Consider the following 17,179-nt stretch of genomic DNA (forward strand, 5'->3'; position numbering starts at 1 on the left):
ATTAGTCATGATTCTAGACAAACAAATAATGACAAACAAACGGAAACTTTTAAAGTATTCTATTGTTTACTTACCTTCATATTTCGTTACTTTCATTGCATTTACTCATATATATTTTATTGATTTCTTGTCAAATTTATAATAATATAAAATCGAGTATCTAATAATGTAAAAGGAAATATTTATACAGCCGTACAATTAGTTTTTGTACATAAGTAGCAAATTGAGAATAAATAATTTTGAATAATTTCGTGGAGGAATTGCTTTTTATTGGGTTTGTTGAGTTGATGACGGGAGAACAAAGAAAAAAAAGGAAGAGGGGTACGTGGTTGTTGGATTAAAAATTGGTGGATATTTTCATTACTTGTTATTTTATAATTTTTTCATTGCTTAATACTTTCACGTCTCTAATTATGTGTCTTAATTTATAAAATTGTTATCTCAAATTACTTGCCATTTTAGTGGTTCAAATAAAATTAATATTTTTTTAATTTACTTTTACTAATAATTAATTTTGAAGACTCAGATATATTAATTATGGGATGATGATACATATACAGAGTAAATATTCAATAAATAAAGATTAATATCTTAATATATAAATAAAAATAAAAAAATTAAAAATTTGATATATTAATTATGGGATGATGATACATATACAGAATAAATATTTAATAAATAAATATTAATATCTTAATATATAAATATAAATAAAATAATCAAAACTCCTCGTAATTAATGTTTTTAAGGGACACATAAAAGAGAAAACATACTAGATAATTTGAGAGAGGAACAATATTTAGATAGAATCTCCACATTAAATTGGAATAAATTTCAGCTTTTCATTTATTATAAAAAATTCATTCGATTTGTCAACTTCTTTAAGTAGACCATATTAGTTACATAGGCCAATTTGGTATTTTATTTTTATTTATTTATTATTATTTTTTTAAAAAAAACTCATAGCAATTACATAAGTAGCACATGGCTAAGTCAGTAGATTCTAATTAGTTAATTCTGTTATAGTCTTTTAGGTTTAATTAATTACATTTTAATTACAAGTCTATTATTTAATGAGAGGTCCAACATTTTATTCTTTCATCAGTAATATTCCAAGTGCTTCCAAATACTAGCATGCAATAAAAACATGTCTTTTCAGGTTGTGCAAGAATTTAGGAGCTTAAAAAGCAACACACACTCAACACAACAAAAACAATATTTGTGTATCGTCGTGGATCATGATAGGATAGTTGAAATTCGTTTATTCTTAATTAGAAGTATGGAGTTTGAATTTTTAAAAATGAAAGACATCATGTTGAGAGCGTCGTCATCAAAAATATATGTGAATTCAAATTTAATTGAGTCTCAATATATTAGATATCGGGTAAATAAATAAAAATAAAAAATATCTAATGTATTTGGTGGATGATATATTATAAACTGTCGCTTTAACTGAAAAGCTTTGTTCTAATGTAATTGTTACTTTAGAAATTCAAGATTAACATTAATGTACTTCACATGTATTTGTTTAGCTCCGCCACTCTTCCTCTCCTCATCGTACGAATTGCCCCCTTAATCTTCATAGACTCTGTATATCAACAATACCCCAAAAAAGAAAAAAATAACAATATATATCTCTTAAACTAAGAGTATCACTTATTCATAGTTAAATTAACAAATCTCCAATTTATTATTTTAATCGTGATAATTTAATGTGATTTAATTTGTTACAAACAATAAGTATGAGAACGTACGTTTTTACCTCAAATGATTATGTTTCGATTCTATATAATGGTTTATGAAAGCTAATTTCTCATGTACACCTCTCGTATTTTTCGAATTGAGTTTTCTAATATGACTAAACATAAAATTTTAATATATATTTTAGATGAGTTATATGTATAATGCATCGTAAATTATTCCTTGAATATTATCATTTTAAGAATATCACGTCAACACTATAGAGAATATACTGAGAGGAAAAATAGAGAAAATAGTCAAATGCCTCTCAATCTATTATTGAATTCTTAACTACATACTTATATTTTATGGGGTTCTATTACTCCCCTGATTTTTAAAAAAATAGAATATATACCACCCTAAAAACAGACAACCACATTCTTAACATGTAGTGATGTACACTCGATGTCAGCTGTCATTTTAAATTTTTTATATTTATTTTTCTCTCTTTATCCAATTTTTCATTAATTATAAAGAGATCTTTATTCTTACTTTATTTCTTTTTTTTTCTCTCTTTTGTTTTTCATTCCCTTCTTCATTTTTATTTTTTCATCACTTTATACCATATTTCAAGCACCTCAACGGGTTTAATTATCCTTCTCTTTTCCTCTTAATTTTTTTTTATTGTGTTTCTTCTTTGTCTTCATCACACCAAATTTGTAATACTTTATTTACGAGTTGTCGATGGTTAAATTCTTGGGTCTTCGCCAAACAATAATACAAATTGAAGATAAGATCTGAAGTTGATGAATGTCACTGATCCAAAATTTATATAGAATAACTAAAAGAAAAGAGAGAGAAAATTGCATTGAAATTTCTCTTCCGGCGAAGAGGTAGATTAATGGTGTTGGTTTTGATCTAATATAAGATTGATAAAATGAAAAAAATAAAATGGATGAAAACCCATATCATACACCCCATAACTCATTTTTAGTTTACTTTATGAAATTCTTGATCAAAAAAAATGTTTTATAGTCATGGTGGTTTTAATTGACTGAATTTCTTTGATTATTATTTTTTTAATAAAAAAGACTTTAATTAAATGAATTTTATGATAGAAGGTGTCCAATAAATTTATTCTTTTTAATTTATTTTTCATTCTTTCTTCTTTTGATTTTTTTGTCTCTTTTCCGTGCAATTTTTTTGGAGCAGTGAAACTAATGACTATTTGATTTTTTCGATAACATGAGCAATTATTTTAATAATTATTTGATGATTTTAATAGTGATTTATAGTATTAGTTATGGATAATGATAAGGCAAAACATGAAGAAATTATTACAAGATGATGAATTGGAGTGGTTGTTGTTGTGGTGGTGGTTCAGGGTAGAGGAGATGGTAGTGGGTGAGTGTTGAGTTGAGGAGAAAAAGAGGCCAAAAAGAAAAAGAAAAAAAACGCAAGGAGAAGAAATTAAAAGAGAAAAAAAAATTATATTGAACAAAAAGTCAAATGTATTATAAAAATATTTTATAAAAAATTAAAGTAAGATGAAAAATAAGGACAAAAGGGAAAAATAAAGTTTTAAGATTTGTTTTTGCTCTTCACTCTCTCAAAAAGAGTGAAATACACTCACCTTGCCACATAAGCATTTAGGAAGGTGATAATTTCAATTTTAAACAGTTCAGGGAGGTGATAGGACCTCCGTGAAGATTGAGTGTGTAGTTGAAAATCCGTTTATAGCATGGGGGGCTTTTGGCTATTTTCTCAGAAAAAATAAGAATATTAACATTAAGGCAAATTGCCTGATTTATCCCTGAACTTTATAATATGGAGCTGATATACCCTCCATTTAAAAACTAGCTCATATATACCCTTGCCGTTATTGAAATGACACATATATACCCCCACCATTACAAATTATTTTTTACTAAATTAGAAATACAATTTTTTACTAACCAATATATAATCTTTTTCACAAATGAATTATTTTTTAAAAAATATATATACCCATACATATACCCTTTTCTTCTAATGGAAGTAAAAAATTTACTCTTAAAATTATTTTTTAAAGTTTTTTATTAAAACAAAATACATATAGGGGTATATTTGATCTTTCTCACACATAATTTATTTTTTTGATTCAACGACTAGTTTGAATTTATTATTTAGATGGTCAAGTTTATTTTTCTCATTACTTTTATTGTAAAATTTATTATACATGCCCCAATTTTTTTTATAGGTACAAAAACTAAATTACAATATAACATCAAAAAAAATAGTTTTAAATTACAATATAGCTTCAAAATTGTTTTAAATTTTTTTCTTATTTTTTTATTTTTTTTTCCATTCACGCTTTTTTTTATTTCTCTTATATTTACACCAAAGAATGAAAAAATAAAAATAAAATAAGAATTAGAAACTCAAATAATAATAATAATTAAAGAAGTCAAAAAAAATTGTGTGTGAAAAAGATTATATATACCCCTAAACTTTGCTAATTTTTTTTTTACATGTATGGGTATATAAATTTTAATTTTTTATTTTTTTACTTTCTCAAAAAAGATATATATCCATACATGAATTTTTTTAAAATTAAAAATCAAAAAATTAATTTTTTCACTTTCTTAAGATGAAAGGAGTATATGTGAGTTATTTTTAATTTGTAATGGTGCGGAGTATATATGTGCCATTTCAATAACGGCAGGGGTATATATGAATTAATTTTTAAACGGAGGAAATATCAGCTCCGTATCATAAAGTTTAGGGATAAATCAGGTCTTTGCCCTTAAAATTAAAAGAACTTACTAAATATAAGAAGATGCCATTTCTAAAAACCGATTATAAAGGTAGTAAATAAGATAAAGCTGGAGTATATTTGTAGTAAAAAACAAAAAATAAAACTGTTTTTTTTTGAATTTGTATTGAATAATTTAAATCACGATAGATAAACAGGAAATATATTAACAAGTACTTTCCAAGAAATGGATAAATAAACACTACTAATCAATAATTTGTAGAGACCATTTTGGGTAAGAAATGTGTAATTGCAAAAAGAAGATAAAAGTAGCAGAGAAATTGACAAGACTCAATAGAGATAAGCAAAAATGACAAAAGAGGTAGAAGAGAGTGTTAAAGAGCCATAAATGAGGAGGGTTGTTTGGCAATTATTCTTTGTCCCATTTTAGCTTTCGCTTTCGTTTTTTCATGTCCAAGACTTTCTCACGACATAATATATAAACGTGTTTTTTAATTTGGTTTCATATGGTATTTACGTTCTTTAATTTTAGGTGTGCACACTTAGACACTTAAACTTGTATAGAGTCGAACAAGTAGACACACACGTCTTAATTGACGTGCTATATGATAGTTCACATCCTACGTGGTGTCCAACACGTATTATGTCACGTATGCAGTAGAAGAGTCAGAATTTTCAATAAGGGGTTTAAAATTTTAAAAAAGTAGACACACAAACTAGCCGAAAAGGGCTCGACATCTACTATTTATATATGGTTAACCATGTGGCTCCGCCCTTGCACGTAGGACGCATGTTCAACTTTATACAAATGTAAGTGTCTACATGTGCACATTCAAAATTGGAGGACATAAATATCAATTGAGACCAGGTTGGCGTTCTATGTGACATTTCTTATTTATTACTCTGTCCAATTCATATTATTTATCCCTTATACAAAAAAAATTAAATATCTCATTCTACTCTTTCAATTTAGAAAATGAAAAGAATTTTATTATATTTTCCTCTTTTTATCCTAAGTATATTTAATACTACAAAATAATTATATAAGGTAATAGTAGTTAAATTTATAATTTCAAAATACCATAAATATGATTAGTTTAGTAAAATACATTCTAATATTTTGTTAAAGTATTGTGCCGAATCAACACGAGACAAATAATATAAAACATTTGAAGTGTATGTTTATTTTTTTTTATAATTGAGCAAATGACTATCCCAATTTAATGATACAATTGAAATTTCGATACTTTGATCGTGAATTTAAATATAAATGCTTTATTTTTTTAGAATAAAATTTATATTTTTGAAAACTAAGTTAAAAGTACTATAAATCATACTAATTAATAAATAACTTAAAAAATATATTAAAAGATTTTGTTCAATTTGTTTTTTATTAACTATTAAAATTTCAATCATGTCATATAAATTGAGATGAGAGTGTATTAAAAACTACTCATTTCTTTAATATTAAGAATATAATTAAGAAAATGATCAATTCCGCCCTTTGAATTCCTAAAGTAACAATTATTTCGAGTTAAAAGCTACGCTTAAAATGGAGGGAGTTTAAAAAAAAAAAAAACAGAGAAGAAAAATACAACTGGCTATTGTTACCTCTGCGTGACACATGATTTTGCCCATGGCAAAAGGCAATGCAAGAAATAAGGGAAAAAGTGAAAGCAGGTTGTGTTGGTTGGCAAGGTAATAATAAGCTTGAAAAGCATATGCCCCTCTCTTCTTCTCTCTCTCTCTCCTCAGTTACACCACCTATAGATCAATCACTGTACAGAGGCCTCTTCCCAAGAAGACAAGAAAAAAATAAACTTCAAAATAAAGAAACCCCAAAAAAATTTGAAGAAAATAATGAGTACCCATTTTGTTTGCAAAGCTCAAAGCTCAAAGCTCAAAGCTCAAAGCTCTTGTCTTTCTCTCTCTTCATCAACCTCATTGTGCTTATGGGGGTGGATTATGATTGAGTGAACTAGACAAAAGCTTAGCTAAGTCATCAGGACATATCCCCTATCATTCCCCCACACTCTACTGTCAATTAACATTATGCATTTTCTTTCTCTTTGAGCTCTACTTTCCTTTCTTGTTTTTTTGTCCCCAATTTCATAGTTTATGGGGTTGCAAGATTTCTTGATCTTCTGTTGTTGAATACAGTAAAAAACTAATCTTTTTTGTTGGGGTTGAAAGGTTTCTTGATTTTCTGTTGTTGAATACAGTAAAAAACTGATCTGTATTGTTTTTCTCCCAAGAAAATGTGGGGAGCTGAAAGAAAAGAGAGATTCAAGAAAGGAATAGAGTGAAAAATCAAATCTTTTTTCTCCCCTCTTGCTTTTCTTGCATTTTATAGGCTGCTACATTTAATCAGTACAATGAGGAAGCATGGATGGCAACTTCCCTATCATCCTCTTCAGGTTCCAACTTTTTTCTCTTTTGTATGTGTGTGGGGGTAGGGATGGAGAGGTTTCTATTCATGTATACATTTTTTGTTCTGGTTTATCTAATTTGGGAATTCTGCAAACTTGTGTTTGATTTTAGGTATTTATCTTTGCAGGTGGTAGCCGTTGCTGTATTTCTGGCATTGGGATTTGCTTTCTATGTATTCTTTGCACCTTTTGTTGGGAAGAAATTGCTTCAGTATATTGTGATGGGGCTTTATACTCCTCTTGTAAGCAATCTTGTATTCTTTTGCCTTCTCTGTTATATTTCATTTCTGCATTTTGTCAAGGCAATGAAGAACTCAGATCTATCTTTTAGCTGCCATCAGTGTCTCAGATCTTTCTTCTATGTGTTTCATTGTACTTTCTGGATTCTATTCTGCTTTTTTTTCTCTTCTTTCCACTAATGTTAAATTTCTCATGCTCTTTTGTTTTGAATGCTGGTTTGCGTTCCTTTCTTTAGGTTGTTTTATCTGTATGACTTAAAATACTCATAATTATGGAGATTTTTAGTCTATTTGATACAATGTAAGCAGGTAGAGGCAAATCCAGAATTTAAACTCAACTCATCAACTTATTAAGTACAGGTTTAGTTCTTTGGAAACATGGGTTCAGAATTTGATATTTTTACTACTTTTTGTTCTTCACACATATATCTACCATTTACGCTGAAGGCGAATGGTTCAATTGAACGGACTCTCAATTCTCTAGGTCCACCTTTGAGAACAATTGGACAATAAACTTGAATTAGTGGAGTGTGTAGTACTCCCTACTGGAAAAATCTCATCTTTTCTCTAAAATCTAGAAGTAATGAACCTAGATGTTTTTAGTCAAACATTAGCTGCCCAAAGTAATTGAAGATTTTGAGTGTTCAGAACCTCTTCCAGCTGAAAAATTGTGTTAGTAGAGAATTATTGTCTCTTGCATTATCATGTAGCACAATGTTGTTCTTTAATTACAAAGATTTCAACAAGGTACTAGATTTTGCAATTACTTCTTAACTTATAGAATGCCAAAAAATTACCCAAAATGAGATTGGTGACGTCTATTTTTGTCATGACTTGAATACATGCTCAATGGCCTGATATGTAAATGGGTTAAAAACTTTTGCTGTTGTACCATATAAGGCTTCATTTGAAGGCGTCTGGTATATAATTCTTTGTTTTCTCCAGATAATTAGTGCATTTGGCTTGTATATCTGGTGTGCTGCGGCTGATCCTGCTGATCCAGGAGTTTTTAAATCCAAGAAGTATCTTAAGAAGCTAGACCACCAAAAGCAAGTTCAACTTAAAGAATCCAAGTTAGGGTGCGACACGAATTCGTCTATACAAGATGCTAATGCTGCATCAATTGGGGAAAATGCATCTGGAAAAAGCAATAAAGGAGCTGAACCAGCTGCAGATCACAATGAAACTGAACAGAAAATTACAGCTACTCGTCAAAGATCTTCCTCTTCTGGATTGTTGGCTCTACTACCTTGTGCTCTTATCAGCAACTGCGCAGGTAGACATGAGGAGTCTTCTCAGCAACAGTTGAGTGAAGATGGCATGTTCTACTGCAGTTTGTGTGAAGTAGAGGTTTGTAACTTCACATCCCATCATTTCTAGTGCTTCCACTTAGAGGCATTATTATGTAATGAATTGGGAATACTTCGGCCAAAAAAATATTGTTGTAAAACATAAATATAATTACTAACTTCAGAAGCACTATCTAGTTATTACTCTCTCAGTTTCAATTTGTTTGTCTTACTTTCTTTTTAGTCCATTTCAAAAAGACATGTTTAAGACAACAAGATTAAGAAAGTAAAGAAGACTTTTGAATTTTGTGGTCTTAAATTAAAGATATGTCAAATGTACCAAAGTCCCTTTAATCTTGTGATTGTAAACATGCCATGTGGAAAGTTTGAATTAAAGAGTCCCTAAAAAGGGAAAGAGACATTCTTTTTGAAACGGACCAACAAGTAAAATGGACAAACAAATTTGAAGCAGGGGAGTAGTATTCCTTCATTTTGTTTTAAAACTGTTATGCTTAGCATGATATACTTGTTCTTGTTTTAGTTAGATTGCTGTAATACATGATCATACGATATAACTCAATGCTGGATAACACTTGCAGGTATTTAAATACAGCAAGCATTGCAGAGTATGTGACAAGTGCGTTGATCAGTTTGACCATCATTGCAGGGTATTTGACAACCTTGAGTAGTCTTAAATATAGTATATACAGTAGATGCTCAACTGTGTCGACATTTACGTAAAAACCTCTTAATCTTATTTTTCTGTTTTTGGTTTCTGTAGTGGATAAACAACTGTATAGGGAAAAGGAACTATCGCAAGTTCTTTACGCTCATGGTTTCAGCCCTCCTGCTGGTATGATCAGGCACTCTTTGCTAGCTCTTAGTGTGCTTACACATTTCTACATAATTCTATGTTAGGTCTAGAGTCCAACATGCTATTAAAATGTTTCTTCTATCTGAAGGTGTATCTGCTACCTGAAATTTGAAATGTCGTCTTCAATTTTAAATCAGTCATTTCTTAACTTTTTTACTCTCTCCTCAGTCCTCAACCTTCCTCTCTCTCCCTCAACCTTCCTCCTCGCCCCTTTCTCCTTTACTTCCTTTTGGTTATTGGTAATGCCCATCCTGCCCCGGTTCAGAACTGTCATAGAAAAAACCTCCTTTTCTATTCCTTTCTTGTTTCCCAAGAAAACTTACCCACAATCAGAGTCGCCTCAGATATTTTAAACATTTCATATTTGTGCATTTTCCATTTAATTGACTATTGACAGGTCTTCTTGGTTTGTGCACTTTGGACTTGAGATTGCAGCTTATACTTCAGTGGTCAACTGGAATTCTTGTACTAATCTGCTGCTTTATTGAGAAGAAGAAATTTTCTGCGGAAATCACCTCCAAATTAGGAAGCAGTTTCTCCATCGTTCCCTTTGTTATCGTGGTGGTGAGTATCCTTGTATCTTGCCTTATGTCAGAACTTATGTTTCCTTCATGTCGCTATTATAGTGTTATTTTGGTTTAGGGAGTAATTGTTGTCCATGTATTCAACATAGTAAAAAAAAAACTTTTAATAAAATATCCGAATTCACATAATTCACCGTGTGTCCTTAAGAAATTTAATCCCCTCACTGTATCCGAGGTTATGGGTTATTTCCTCCCAGGATAAAACGGATAAACAATTAAAGAAGTAGTTGTACCTCAAATTTCAATAACTTCAGCGAACTCAAAAGGCCGCAACGAAATCACACGAAGACTCTACTTTTATTTGTAAGAAAATGTGTGCAGAAGGAGGAGGAATTTCAATTGAGAAAATTGAGGGAGAAACTCCTTTGTTTATAGCCAACAAAGGGTAGTATGAAAATGTGCTAATTATTCCTTATCGGAGAGGTCACAACCCTTTGGAAAAGGGACAACCTTTTAGTAAGGTCACAACCCTTTGGAAAAGGCACAACCTTTCAGAACGATTACAGCCCTTTAGAAAAGGCACAACCTTTCAGAACGGTCACAACCATTTAGAAAAGGTACAACCTTTCGTAAAGCTCACAACCTTTTGGAAGAGGCACAATCTTTCTTTTCCCATTCACACCTTTAAAATCCAATAGTAATAAGCAGAAAAAGAAGTAACTCAACTGTTCATACCGATACTAAGTTGTGTTAGAAAATGAAGTGTTTGAGGTATGCGACCATCTTATCTGAAAGCTCAAGTTGTTAGAGAGCATATTTTTATTTGCTTAATTAGGTCTTTATCACACCTCTTTACGTGCGGGCTTGATTTTTTTCCGTGAGCCAAAAACATGGAAATTCTTTTTGATAATGGCTGGCGTGGCTTGTGAGATCGAACCTAGAACCTGTACTTACTGCAATCCCATGTCCATGTGTGACCATCTCATCAAAAAGTTTAAGCAGTTGGAGAGAGCACACTTTTATTTGTTTAATCATGTCTTCAATGTGAGTAATCTACAAGAATTGGTGTTTGTATTTGCATTTGAAAGAAAACATTTTGGTCTTTGTATAATTTTATCTCTGAAATTTGTCTGAAGTTAGTTCTACATGTAACAGGCTGTTTGTACCATATTGGCCATGATAGCCACCCTGCCACTTGCCCAACTTTTCTTCTTTCACATACTCCTCATAAAGAAGGTTAGTCTTTTGTCATCACTCATCTGGTGATCGTATTTTGTGGCTTTTTTTATCAGCTGAATGTGTTTGCTTGGTTGGATGACAGGGAATTAGCACCTACGACTATATCATTGCTCTCAGAGATCAAGAGCAACAAGGAGTTACAGGTCAGCAAAGTCCTCAAATGTCTACTGTTAGCTCCCTAACTGGGTTAAGCAGTGCAAGCTCCTTCAATACTTTCCATCGAGCAGCATGGTGCACTCCACCTCGCCTTTTTGTTGAGGATCAGGTATGGTTCAACAGAAAATCAAATATGATAAGTTTGAGGAATTTAGTAGTACTAAACAGTAGGTTATGGTATCACCAGACCTTCATTGTATTTGCGGTGCTCATTTATAGCTGTCTTTCAGTTGGTTATGGTATTAGCAGCCCTTTATTGAGTTTGCGGTGCTAATTTGTAATTATCTTTCAGTTGGCTTCTCATATTTGAATTTAGTTCCTATTTTCACATTTCTTAGCTTCAATTCCATGTAAACTTATCAAAAAAAAAATATTCCATTTGACCCGGTAATGTGGTCTATGCTTTGCCGGCTTGTGGATAGAAGTTCTTTGAAGTGGACTCCTGCAAGGAAGTATGTTCAATCTTGAGCTTGATAAGGCTCTTATGTTGCGATAAGTACTACTGTATTTTAGAAAATTGAAGCCAATCTATCGCGATGATAGTAATACACTTGGACAGATAGCAAATCTTGAATAGTTCCTCTTCAGTTGATTCTTTGGTATGACTATTACAACAATTAAGGATTCTCTGGTTGAGAATGGTATAAAGTAGGATTTCATATGGTCTGATTATAGTTAGAGATTGAGAATGACATAGCTGAGAGATTAAGAGGGATTGCGTCAAGTGTATGGGGGATTGAAACAAAAAGACATTCTCCTGAAACACAGCTCAAGTTCAATGGGGTCAAAAGGCTGGACCTTTGCATGGGACTTTGATGAACTTTGCTCATTGTTTGGGTATTTTATTTTGTCTATGGTATATACGTTTGGTTTATTGAATTAAAGGCTTGAGCCGGAGTTGCAAGATTTTATCATTGTAAGTAAATGATGTTCAGAAAGGAAGAAAAACCGTCTTGCTTTGCTGCTTTTTATGACCTTTTTTTTTATGTCTGACACATGCAGTTTGATATAATGCTTCAAATTCAGTTTCTTCTTCCTTTCTTCTTTCCTCTTATAAAAGCCAAAGGGACTTGAGCAATATTCTTTTACTGTAGTATCAAGTATACTTCTTGAGTCGGACAGTGTGTGATTTAATGCTTTTGTATAGGTGAAAAGGAAAAGGTTAATGTACCAACTTTCGTTTAACTTTTTGGTGGTTCCCTGCAGTATGATGTAGTTCCTCCTGACACTGTATCGGTCAGTTCACTTGGTAAAAGGTCAACAGCGGAGGAACCAATCAAGAAAAAGAATCCAGCTGCGGTGAAGATTAGCCCATGGACATTAGCACGATTGAATGCAGAGGATGTTTCAAAAGCTGCTGCTGAAGCAAGGAAGAAATCGAAAATTCTCCAGCCAGTGGTGAGAAACAAAGAACCTTACGTTCTTGAAACAAATAGCAGTTTAGGAAGTAGCGGACGTCGCATGGTGCCTAGGCCTGATAATAATAGAAGGAGAGCTAGTAAACGAGTTCGACTCCCTGCAGAGCTACCCTTTGAAACCTTGAGTAAAATTCCCAATGATATAGCTCAAAACAGTAGACGGCCCATGATAACCGAGTCATCAAGCAGTTTAACGCCCCTTCATCTTGAAGCACGAAGTGATTTCCGAACGAGCAGAGGACTGTCCACCTCAGGTGGTGTTGTTGCTTCTTCACCTGAGAGTAGTTTGGACTCTCCTGACATTCACCCTCTCCGGGTGTCATCCTCAGGAGTTGAAGACGCTGCACGTCTTGTAGGCCATCTATCATCTGGAATGACTCTTCAGAAGGACACTCCATTGTCTAGATCGACTAGTGATGGATACGAGGCATCTGGTGGGGAGGATAGCGATCGTGTGCCTACTCGAATTGTGCAAAGGTCGACAAGGTGGAGTAGCATTCTTTTTGGCTCTGATCAACAAGATGATAGAGTCAGAAGATTGATGGTACCGTCTTCATCAAGCCAGGCTAACCTCAGGAAGCATTGAGCGTTGAAACATACTTGGGAATTCTTCTGTAAGCTCTTCTTGAAGCTACATGATCTGTTGACATTTCTTAATTTGTTGATGATGTTTGTCCAGTAGTATATACCTTCAACTTGGTCTGTTCCATTGTTCATTGAGTTCAATTTTTGGATTTTTGGGTGAGAGAAGTGCTGTAAATTCTAGTGGAAAAAAGATTATGTCTATTCTCTTGTCCTCAAATACAGCATTCAATGATCACTACTTGCTTGCTTTACTATTCTTGATACATTAACTAGTTAAATGTTTGTCAAGAAGTTAGATACTTGTATATCCTAGCTCACATTGCCAGTCCCAAGCCTAGATAAAGAGGGTTATCGTGGATCAATCGAAAACAGTCTCTCATATGAAATATTTGTTTTGTTTCCATTGTTCAAACAAACAAATATATTTGTTCAATCGGAAACAGCCTAACTAATCGGGCGTGCGGATAACTAATCTAGGTAAGTTCAATGAGCCTAAATCTTGTATCTCAACTCAAAGTTGTGATATTACCTCTTTAACTATGCTAACAGCACTCTGTTCCTCGGAGATGGAGAAAGGAGAGGTCTTTTGTTTCGTACCCATCTTGAATAGCTGTAACTGTATGAGTTTGCTAAAGGTGAATACATTCGTAAAAAAAATAATATCAATAACTCAATAAGTCATTTTTTACAATTGAATTATCGGTTATGATTCGGATTTAAATGCCCCTACTAGAGACGATTGATGATGATGTAGTCTGTTCATTATTTTCGTCAGACTGGATCATTACTCCTGCGATTTCCTTTGTAAATTGATATAATTACTTGCTATAAATGCAAATTTGCAATTATTTTCTATCGTCTAGTCATATGTTTGCAATACATTACCTTGAATGTTGTTATAAAAACTTTATTTATTAATATGAAGATTTGAGTTATTTAATTCAAAGTTCTAAAATATTTTTGATATAAGATAGATAGTCTCTTTGTTTCCTTTTTTTATTATATATAAATTTTAAACCCTTTTTTTTAAAAATAATATGTAGTATTGTTTTAAGTGAAAATAAAATCATAAAAATTATCACTAAATTTTCTTTGGAGCCTCAATATTTTGGGGGTGTAAAGGGAACACTTTACTAGCTTCACCTTTGAGCCACCTCCTGTTCATTTCCCTCAATAAAGTGGAGATTCGCTTCCCTCAGGGCTCAACCGCCAAACTCTATAACAAGAATTGAAAGATATGCAGAGCTTGATAATAAAATTCCCAAAATTCAAAATAAGTGATAAGAATCCAAATTGATCATCTTTTGACTTGGGGATTTAGACCATAAAGTATATGTAGATCAGCTGATAATAAGAGCTAGGTTGCCGATAAGCCAGTTGAAATTGTGATCAAAAGCCAATGTACAATACTGCATTACTCAAATTTCAGTAAATCACTGACTTCATATTTCAAATACTCAACACTAAATTTAAATTTCCTCAGTAGTGTTGTTAAACCAAAATTAAGTTACAATTTAGGGCATCCGAATCAACTATCACTAGCAAAGTCTGCGGATGGAAGTCCATACAAGTCGAAAATAGTCCATCTCAGGTGACCAGCAGAATGTGGAAGAGATGGTCAGTCACTCTGATGAGATAGCAAGCTCCTTAAAGATCCTTCCTCGGTGCTCAAAATTTTTGAACTCGTCAAAGCTAGCACAACCAGGACTCAGTACAATGGCATCGCCACGTTGTGCTATACTCCTTGCCAAGCTCACAGCATCCTTAAGAGTTTTAGCATTCAAACGAGGAATTGTTAGACCATTAGCACGGAGTGTCTTCTGGATCATATGTCCTGAAAATCCAAAAGTGATTACACCTCGATGGTGTTGAAGAGGTTCCACCAGCTGCTCAAATCCATTAGAATCTTTCATCTTTAACTCCTTTGCAAGACCACCAAGTAGAACCACTGACTTCAGCTCAAAACCAATCAAACCAAAATATGCCGCTTCAACATTTGTCGCCTTGCTGTCATCAACCCAAGTTATTTCATCATCGTCTACATGAACAACTTGCATTCGATGAGGCAGAGTTGTCAATTTGGAAATTGCTGAACTAAAAGATGCAGCTTTGATTTCAATATCCAACCCCCAAACAGCTAAAGCAGCCACTGCAGCATTGGTGTAATTGTGCTTCCCAACTGCCTTCAGCTCATCCAATTGTAATTGTGAATCACAGCCTATTGTAGGAAGCTTTAAGTCAGCAATCTTCGTCTCCACATCAACGCTCACACCAGGGGAAGCTCCTATCCAAGCAAGATTAACGCCATTCGCGTATTCCATAATTGCTTCATCAAGATATTGGTTTCCAAGTGGAAGAATACCAATTTTGTTTCCTCTCATATGAGAGAAGATTCGACACTTTGTTGCAGCATAGTTCCTCATCGTTTGGTGTCGTTCAAGATGATCAGGCGTAAGATTTAGGATCACAGCAACCGAAGGACAAAAGTATTTCGGTGGGATTTCTAACTGATAACTACTGACCTCCACAACAACCACCTGTAAAGGTCTTTGGTTAGACGAAGTTAAGCAATGAAAACCAGCTTCTGAAAGTGGAACTCCAAGGTTACCACCAACAAACGTCTCGAAACCCAAATGATTAAGCATCTGTCCTGCAAACGTTGTAACAGTAGATTTCCCATTAGTTCCTGTAACAGCTAAAATCTTAGTATAACTAGGAATAACTTGCGCAGCAAAATCCATCTCCGAGAGTACTTCCTTCCCCGAACAAATCATGGAGTGAATCCCATACTTTTCCAGGGAAACTCCAGGAGAAACAACAACTATATCCACCTCTTTCAGAAGCTTATCATCAAAATGACCAAAAGCTGTTTCCAAATCAGCATCATCTTTCAGATCAAATAAACCATTATTTATCTTAAATGTTGATCCCAAATTCTCATTTTGATCAATTGCTATAACTGAAGCTCCCCTAGCAAGAGCAAGCTTTGTAGCAGCTGAGCCTGATTTTCCAAGGCCAAGTATAGCAACTCTTTGACCCTTAAGGTCTTGTTTAGGATAACACGATTGGATTTTTGTATGTGAGGTAACGAGCTTGGAGCTCATCTCTCGTGCTTTCAAGCTTGAAAATTTACGCATTTTTGCGAATGGAAGTAACTGAATAATGATTGCTTCCAAATTTCATTGAGAAATTGAGCAACTTACACACAAGCATGATTTTTTCATTGTGCATTTTTCTCAGTGTTTCGAAACCCTATTTGGATTCGACCAGCGCTATCACATAAGCTGGTGAGCAGTAGCCAAATCAGAACTCGTACAAGTAAAAATAACCAAAAATAACAAGTGATTCGAGTCGTGAACGGATAGATTGAAGAATTTGTATTAGGGGGAAGAAGGAATTTCTAATAGATTTAATAGAGGAAACAAGGTTGATGGGTTTTTCGTAAGAACGACTGAAAGGTTGATTTGATGATCGCTTTCCATGGAGTGTGATTTTCCGGTAGAAGAAGACATTAATGGAGGTGAATGTAAAGACCGAAGAAGAAGAAGATGGCTGTGAAATTGGGGAAAATTTCTAAAAGAATTTATGTTAATTTATGAGTTATGATATTTGAACAAAACTTCAATTTCAAATTTCAAATTATGAGCTATATATGCATTAATTGTTAGACTATGAGTTAAGGAGTATATTTGATTATTTTATTTTATTTTTAAATAAAGTGTAAAGTTTATCATGAACAAGTAAAAGTAAATATAAAAGTAAAATTCATATTAAATTATGTGAAAATATATGTTCTATTTACTACATACTAAAATTTATCTCAGTTTGGATGAACTTATAACTTATGACTTAATCACTAGTTCTCATATTAATTGAATCATTATAATAAAAATAATTGTTTCATATAAATTGTCCATCTTATTAAATCAAGACATCATTAATTATTATTTTTCTATATTACCCTTGTAAAGTTCCCAAGATTTTTTTTTTA

The 17,179-nt window shown here is 32.7% G+C and overlaps 2 protein-coding genes across 2 annotated transcripts; one reads left to right on the plus strand and one right to left on the minus strand.

Moving 5' to 3' along the window:
- Positions 1-6,069: 6,069 nt before the first annotated feature.
- Positions 6,070-13,426, plus strand: LOC129880130 (probable protein S-acyltransferase 22). Its single transcript, XM_055954021.1, has 9 exons — positions 6,070-6,852; positions 6,993-7,106; positions 8,049-8,453; positions 8,992-9,060; positions 9,174-9,245; positions 9,702-9,830; positions 10,946-11,026; positions 11,112-11,294; positions 12,392-13,426. The coding sequence occupies exons 1-9, from the start codon at positions 6,811-6,813 to the stop codon at positions 13,187-13,189; spliced, it is 1,893 nt and encodes a 630-aa protein (XP_055809996.1). The 5' UTR covers positions 6,070-6,810; the 3' UTR covers positions 13,190-13,426.
- A 1,092-nt stretch (positions 13,427-14,518) lies between these two features.
- LOC129880131 (uncharacterized) lies at positions 14,519-16,780 on the minus strand. Its single transcript, XM_055954022.1, has one exon. The coding sequence runs from the start codon at positions 16,323-16,325 to the stop codon at positions 14,811-14,813; it is 1,515 nt and encodes a 504-aa protein (XP_055809997.1). The 5' UTR covers positions 16,326-16,780; the 3' UTR covers positions 14,519-14,810.
- Between the last annotated feature and the right edge of the window lie 399 nt (positions 16,781-17,179).

The sequence above is a fragment of the Solanum dulcamara genome, chromosome 2 (genome assembly GCF_947179165.1).
Source record: "Solanum dulcamara chromosome 2, daSolDulc1.2, whole genome shotgun sequence".
In the NCBI taxonomy this organism is placed as follows: Eukaryota; Viridiplantae; Streptophyta; class Magnoliopsida; order Solanales; family Solanaceae; genus Solanum; species Solanum dulcamara.